We start from the raw sequence: 8,134 nt of genomic DNA on the forward strand, positions 1-8,134 counted from the left end.
AGAGACTGACGACTCGGACCTAAATGCACCCGACACCTTGTCACATGCTACATACCAACTGTCCAACCATAAACACCCAATCTCACCTGAGATAAACTAAACTCCTTACACAGAAAGAGAAGAACCAAATGGATACCCGTACGGAACTACGAACTCAACCCGCAACACCCATGCTAACCAAAACCAATCAAATCCCTACCACCCATTTGTCGAGTATTAAGATACAACTCATAACACAACCATCAGACAAGCTCTATGACTCCGACTCGGTAGTTTTCACAGCCCTCGCCGACTCTGGCATCACAGCCACCATCTGTAGTCACAGTTCTGACGTGATGCCTACTGGCGACTCCCTCCTCATTTTCGCCTTTGAGTATATCTCCACCGCTACAATAAAGGGCTCATCGGCAATAATTGTTGCAATTTGCGTCGGCGGAACGCTTCTTCTCTTTCTCTTCCTGCTTCTCATCATTTGTGCGTGGTTTGGTCTCTGATGTTTCTTAAACAATTTTTCACCGTATCATAACCAGATCCATATATTATTTTGTGGGTGGTATGTTGTTTCTCAAATAAATTTTCACCATATCACAACCAGATCCAGATGTGCTATTGCAAACGAATAACCATCCGCAGACATGATGGGAATTAGAAAGAGAAAAAGAAAGAGGAAAAGCACCCAGAGGTGAGAGAGAGAGAGAGGAGAGACCGGGGAAGATGAATGGATTGCACGCAAGCCCATTATTTTTGCCAACTAGACGCCACCTAGGATTCTACATAACAAATCGGCCAAATCCATCGGCGTAAATGTCATTTTCCATTCTTATTTTATCATTATATATATACACGTAATTTTCTATAACAAAAATCATTAATTTTAGTAATTTATATATATATATATATATATATACTCCGTATATATTAACAACACCAGTCACTAGATAATTAGAATACAACATATGCTTGGGTTGAGAAAAAGAAAAAATAAAAATTTATGTTTCGGCATTACTTAGTGGCTTACTTGATAGAACACCCAACTCTCTCGGTGTGTTTGCACGACCAGAAACTACACTCTTGATAGAAAAGATGAAACTTGACCGGCACCGGTGTGATGCTTGTCAAGAACTCTCCAATAATTAAGTCAATTATCGGAGCTCTGAAGTAAAGTAGGAATGTAATGTGTTAAATATTTCATCCCTCTAATTAGTCCAACTTGTCCTTTATAACTAATAACTCAAGCTGTTGTGATCCTGTAGGAATTCTTGGAAATCTCATATTGAATTTGAATTAACCGTTATTCTCGATCATGATCTTTATCATCTGGCACCAGCTCACTATGGTGGCCTCTTTAAAATATAAATGTGCAACAACTACTTATCTTTATTCTTACTTGAAATTCAAACAGGACTTGCCTTATTTATTTATCAGTGACTCTTGGACTAATTGAACTATTCGGTTCAAATACTAATTTTTAATTCTCCTTGTCACCTTATAATTCATATCCTTATTAATCAACCAACTAATGTGTAATCATAGTTCGTTATTTCTCAACAAATTTCTTAATTAAGGTGTTCTTGCTATTCATTGCTAATACAGTATTACACCAATGGGCCAGACTAGGAAAAAAAAAAATTGAAATTACTACATGAGTATTTATTTATTTATTGTATCCTCAATTTAATTGCACCCTGACCCGCAACCAATAAAAAGTCGGACTTTTGACTTTTCTACCCCAGCAGACTTCCATGTAATGTGTACTCACACGCTCTTGTTCATCGCGTGGTTTAATCTAACACCAGGATGAGGATCCAATGCGTCATGTCAAAATTGCAATTTTTTTAGAAGAAGCGTTGATACAAATTTTAGAAGCAAAATTGCAATTCATTACCCCAAAAACCTAAAAACTGTTGAATGTAAAACCCTAATTAATTTTTATTACTAATTAATTTTCACACTCGTTCGGACACTAAATCCACCCTGATCCTCTCTCTCCTTTGTTAGATTAAGATCTTTGCTTGTTCGGAGTATTTTTTGTTCCTCTCTCTAAATCTGATCTATAATGTAGAGTATTTGAGAAAAAATTAGGGGCAATGGAGCTGGGTATTTTCAGTTCAGATATTGTTACTGTGGAGTGGAAGATGGCGTGCTCTGTGGTGCTTGGCTTGTATGGTGGTATGGATTTCCATTTCTTTTTTCTTTTGGTTAATATGGAGTAATATAAAATAGTTCAGAATTACATGATATGGTTTTGGATTTTATGATCTGTTGTTGTTTTTAATGATTATTTGAACAGTTTTTGTCTTTGTTGTTGTATTCATTGTGTTTTTTCTCGCATTTTAAGTCTAGTTCCTATTTAGTGCTTGAATGTTGGATTTTTTCTACTTTGCCTAGTTAAATAATACGGAGTACATTTTTTTTTTTTAATTTTATTTGCATGGGGTTTTGTTCAAAGGTGGATTTTCGCTTGAAGTTGTTTCTACCTATTATATAGCACTCACTCTGTGTCCTGCTCCTTTTTCGCATATTTTAGTTTTAGTCTTGGTTTGGTTAGCTGGATCCTTTTGAAATTGGTTGCCTTGGGTAATTTTGAAATTTTGGCTCAACTGTTTGTGTTTTGGAATCTGTATATGGGTACTTGTGTCCTGAATGCACTTGAAAATGAACCTGTCCCTGGGGCTGTGGTAGGAAATACAGCACTTATTTATTTATTTATTTATTATTATTTTTTTTTGTGTGTAACGAATAATCAACCTATATCATTTAAGGCGGAGTGTTTTTTGGGCTTTGTGAGAATCGAATCCAAAATGTTCGAGTTTATCATTCGTCCACCAGCTTCCCATTTTTTTTTTTTTTTTTTTTTTTTGTTTTTCTCCCACAAGTTTGATAATATGGAAGTTGATAACAGAATCTTGACTAATTAAATGCTCCTCGATTGATGATTTCTTTGATCTTTTGGATTCTATTGGTCCTTAGATCTTTTCTCTTGTATTAGGGATGCGTTCCCTTTTTGAACGTTTTTCTAATAAATTTTTACTTATCAAAAAAAAAAAAAAAAAAATCCCAGAAACAAAGGGAACAATGTATAAATCTTCCCATAGAACAATGAAAATAAATATCACTCCTCTATCTGCAGTTCTCAAAAGACCTTGAAAACTACAACACACATACGTCCCAGCCTCGACCTGAACCCTACACCTCTCTTTTATTTTGTATTTTAAAAACGAAATTGCTGTGGGATTGCATTGTTGTGTTGTACTTGGATTAAGTTTCTGTGGATTTGAGTTTGCATTGTGATGTTTTATATTTAATACATATATTGCAGATTTGGAATAGCAATATGTAATGGTTGCTTTCTTATTTGTAAAATATTTGTCTCAGCTCTCTTACCGACATGAGCTAATATTTCAGGCAGGATATCTTTGGAAGGATATCAATGTGTTGCCAAAAATTGATTGGGAATGATGAAAGGTAGTATCATTTGCATGAAACATGTGGTTCAGTGGGTTGAAGGGGAAAATTCATGTAATACTATCATTTTGCAGGTTTCCTGTGGACGAGCTTCGTAAATTGAGAAAGCCTGATCCAGAAAATAAAGATGGTATTGATACAGAGAATGATGATGAAGAAGATGATGACAATGCCGATGATCAGGACAATGATGATGTTGATGATGATGGTTATTGTGCCTTTAATGCTATAAAATATGACTTCTACTGTGAGACGGGTCTGTGGTCTTTCCAAGGCTTCACTATCAAACTGTCTGATATCTAATAATAACTTAGTTTGAGTTTTGAACTCTCCAAACAGAGAGAATCTACAGCTTCCTCGGAAAGCTTGTGCAGATTATGAACTATTTCTGGAATTTGAACTAAAGCTTGAATCAAGCAGCTCTCTAGCAGCAACGACTTTGCGTGGTTTCTGGATCAATCCCTAGTGTATGCTTTTATTTCTTTATTTCTTTATTTCTTTCTCTCTCTCTCTCTCTCTCTATATATATATAACAATATAAATTATAAGTCATATACAAGTTTGCTGAAAAAACATCTGGGTCAGACAGAGAATGCAAATATATTAATTCGAACTTAAATTTGAAATTGAGGAACATACAAGTAAAATAAGTATTTGAGTTACATGTTCCTGCAGTGGGACAGCTTATGGAAGCTGTCAATAACAAAATCGCAGCAAGAGTTTATACAGACTTCAATGAAGTTGAACCATACCCATCGCCAATAAGGATTTATATACAAAACTAGTGCAATTCCCAATAACACTGTTATATAAGATGCTGAAAAACTCGCATAAAATGCACCCTCGTCCATGAAACCACCATCATTCTCAGAAATATTTTGCATTTGTGAAGTTGATCCCGTGTCACTGCAATTGTTAGGTAATGGAGGTCCGCAAAGATAGAAATTTCCCTCATAGCTGCTCTCATTGAAGGTTGCAAACTGAGCTTTCATGTCTGGTATTTTACCAGATAAGTTGTTGTGTGACACATTGAAATCCGCTAGAAAGGTCAAGTCAGTTAATTGAGAGGGGATACTCCCGTTCAAGTTGTTATAGGAAAGATCTAGACTCTCTAAGTTTCTGAGGTTGGAGAATGTTGTTGGGACTGATCCTATCAGATTGTTATGGGACAAGTTTAGTGTATGGATCTCAGTTAAATTCCCAAGTTCCAATGGGATTTCACCTGTCAATTGGTTGCAAGAGAAATCAATTCCAGACATCAATTTAAGCACAGTGCCCTCATATGAATAGGACCTAGACTTTGTTGTGAATTCCACCTCTTCTTTGACAGTCAAAAGGCGAGATTGTCGATTGAATGCAAAATGGAACTTGAGCCCTAGCATTCCCAAATAAGGCATCATACCATTGAGGGACGTCTGTAGTGCCCTCCAATCAGGGTTACCCAAATAATAGGTTCCCGAGAAAGATTTACTCTCACTTGCTTTGAAAGTAATGTTAATCAGGCAATGTGGTATAGGACCAGAAAGATTGTTATGAGAAAGATCAATCAGGCTTATTTGGTTCAAGTGGCATAACTGTGAGGGAACGACACCTTTAAAATGATTAGCCTTCAATATTAGAATGCTTAGTGCTGAAAGAGTGCCAATCCAACCTGGAATGCTGTCAGTTAAGCTGTTATCTCCAAGGTCTAATGTTACCAAAGAAGTGCTTCTGTCGAATGCACGAGTCCAGGGACCACTCAGTCCATTTTTATTTAGATGGGCGTATCTTATGGATGAGGGACTAAAACAAGAAGGAACGGAGCCAGACAGATTGTTATCTGAAAGATCTAGAAACTCGAGTTTATTGAGTTCACAAAACTCAATGGGAATGGGACCTTCAAGCTGATTTCCAGACACATCAAATTCCTTTAAATCTAACATATTCCCCATCCACTGTGGAAGCATGCCCGACAAATTGTTATTACTAATATCCATCGCCCACAAATTGGTATTAGACAAGCTATCTGGGATCTTTCCGTCAAATTGATTGTTGTCCAAATATAACCATGTCAACTTGGTCAGGTTAAAGGATTTTGGGAAAATTTGACCGTACAAACGATTATTTGATAATCTGAGCAACCTTAAGGAGGAGATACCCATTGCCAGATGTTCTGGTATTTTCCCTGAGAAGTTGTTTTTGGATAAATCTAGGATCAATAAAGGGCTAAGATCACCTAAAGAAGAAGGAATATTACCTTGAAACATATTTCCGGACAGGTTCAAATATAACAAATTTGGAAATATTACATTCAAATTTGTAGGGAGTTCACCACTTAAGCGATTGTTAGCAAGATTTACTGAGGAAACTTGAGGTTGAGGAGAACAAACTAATTCAAGAGGGCCTGTGAAATAGTTATTTTGTAGGATGACTCCTTCCAGTCTCGTATTGTTCTCTAACAACCAGATTGGTAACTTACCCACCAGCTGGTTGTAGGAGAGATCAACCACTCTTAAACCAGTTTGGTGATATAGGAATCTGGGAAGTCTGTTAATGGTACAATTTGAACAGCTAAAAGCCTCCAGTTGGAACCTTGGAATCCATGATTGGAACTTATTTTCAACACTCAGAATGTTGCTATCACTTAGAATGACCTTGAGCTTTGAATGGTTGAAAAATGAGGCAAACGAGAATTGAACCATGAATTGGTTATATGAAAGGGAAATGTATTCAAGTGCCATGAGACTAGTAAGAGGAGTGTGGGCAATATTTCCATTGAAATGGTTCAAAGAGAGATCCAATTGTCGGAGAGATGTCAAGTTTCCCAAACATGATGGAAGTATCCCCACTAATTCATTTTCACTGAGATCTAGCGCTTGGAGGTTTTTAAGGTTGCACCAGCCTGTAAAGATGTAAAAAGTAGGATAGAATGAATTTTCATTTCAATAGAGTTGATCAACCTTATTGAGGCCTGAACAACTTAAATCAACAAGGAAAGAAATCAAAGCAATTAATGGTACATGTGACAGATTTATTCATGTATGTACGTACCTTGAGCTGGTAGGTTGCCACCTAATCCAGAACTTCGCAATGATAAGAACCTTAGAGAAGTCATCACTCCAACATTCTGAAGAAAGTTCCCTTTGATGGACGACAAATCTAAATCCAAGTGCTCCAATCTGATCAAGGCTTCCAAATCTATATATATAAGAAACCAAAATAGTTATAATTAATATGGTGTCTGCTACAGAATTTAAATGATATCTATATGGATCATATATAGGATGAAGTACAAAAACAGTTTGAAAATTGATGTTAATAAGATATTATTGGTAATTCACATTGAGCACGGGATGGTAGTTGCTAAGCAATATGGACACTAAAATACCTTTTACTGTAATCAGTCCCTTCACACTAACACTCAAAGCCTTAAGAGATGGTAAGGCTCCCAGGGACTGTAAAATGCTTGAACTTAGATTTGAGTACTGGAAACGAATTGCATCACAGTGTTGACATTTCAAGGCAAGAACTCGCAGCCTGCTTAAGCAATTCGTACCTGCATCCACGAAAATATGTCGCAAAGTTGACAGCACCTTCAATTCAATTATGCGATCGAACACTTTCTAACTTTTCATACCTCTTGCAATCACGAGGCTGTCAATCCAGTTATAACTCAAATCAAGCTCCTCCAAGTTGCTCATATCACAAAAGTCTACAAAAAATGAAAATTTTGTACTTTATATTTTATTTTGTAAATATACAAAACTCAGTTTCATATACAATTGGGTGCCCTATTAATTGTCAGATTTATGCTTTATGCAATTAGCATCCAAATTTACTCTAAAAACTTGGGGACGGTGTAACTTAATTATTTGTATGATTATTACTAGCATGAAAAAATATGGAAAAAAAAAAAAAAAAAAAAAAACAATTATTGAAGAAATGACTTACCTTGAATATCAATTGATCCATCCAATTTGTTGTGCATTATACTTAGTCTCTCGAGTGATGAAAGCACTCTAAGTGATGGTAGGATGCTGTAATTGTAAAAATTATAATCCAAGATAAGGGCCTTCAGCTTGTTCAACCCAATTAGTCTTTCAAATCCTGTAAAGGGAGATCCTGTTTCAGTCATTATCTTCACAAATATTTATAACTACAATTCAAAGAAATTATATAAAAAAGATCATAAAAAGTTTCACCAAATAGGATTTAGTTTGGAAAACAAGAATTACAGACCTTGTTTTGGAATCCAACCAATAAGCCCATTACCACTCAAGTCAAGAACACTGAGCTCTATGAAGGAAAGAAAAAAGGAGGCATTGAAATCCCATTTCTCTAATCTTTTATTTTCATTTTGCTGCAAGTACCATTCCTTAAAGCTATGATACCTTGTAAAGTTCAGAGAAAGTTTAGTGACACGCCTTGTGGTTGCGTTGCACTCAACTCGTTCCCAATCACAACAGTCAGTCACTGAATCACCCATGTCTTCCCAAGATGGCAGAGAAGTTCCATTTGGATAGTTGATGGAAGCTTTGATTTGCAAGAGAGCCATCCTCTCTGACTCCAAGCAACCAAAGGATCCATTAACATGGATGTGAAACAATATCCAAACCAACCCAACCCACCGCCACAAACCATCCATCTCCATATAAATACAGTGTCTAATGCTCTCACCTTACCCTTTCTA

The 8,134-nt window shown here is 36.2% G+C and overlaps 1 protein-coding gene across 1 annotated transcript; it reads right to left on the bottom strand.

The window, feature by feature from the left end:
* Window positions 1-4,049: 4,049 nt before the first annotated feature.
* On the bottom strand, window positions 4,050-8,134 carry LOC132277356 (cuscuta receptor 1-like). The gene is made up of 6 exons (XM_059779208.1): window positions 7,684-8,134; window positions 7,396-7,551; window positions 7,082-7,156; window positions 6,833-7,000; window positions 6,496-6,642; window positions 4,050-6,346 (listed from the first exon to the last, which is right to left on the bottom strand). Exons 1-6 carry the CDS (start codon window positions 8,093-8,095, stop codon window positions 4,125-4,127), a joined length of 3,180 nt encoding a protein of 1,059 aa, XP_059635191.1. The 5' UTR covers window positions 8,096-8,134; the 3' UTR covers window positions 4,050-4,124.

Source organism: Cornus florida, unplaced genomic scaffold (assembly GCF_030987335.1).
Source record: "Cornus florida cultivar Cherokee Brave unplaced genomic scaffold, ASM3098733v1 CherokeeBrave_3.0.0_Hap2_Chr10, whole genome shotgun sequence".
Classification (NCBI taxonomy): Eukaryota; Viridiplantae; Streptophyta; class Magnoliopsida; order Cornales; family Cornaceae; genus Cornus; species Cornus florida.

Bases quoted from the DNA above. Each gene is read 5' to 3' on its own strand.
- LOC132277356 (XM_059779208.1), bottom strand. From the start codon at position 8,095: ATGGAGATGGATGGTTTGTGGCGGTGGGTTGGGTTGGTTTGGATATTG. The intron at 7,157-7,395 runs GTAAGTCATTTC...CATTTTTTGTAG, and splicing joins TGGATCAATTGATATTCAAG to ACTTTTGTGATATGAGCAAC. The intron at 6,643-6,832 runs GTATTTTAGTGT...TTATATATATAG, and splicing joins GGGACTGATTACAGTAAAAG to ATTTGGAAGCCTTGATCAGA.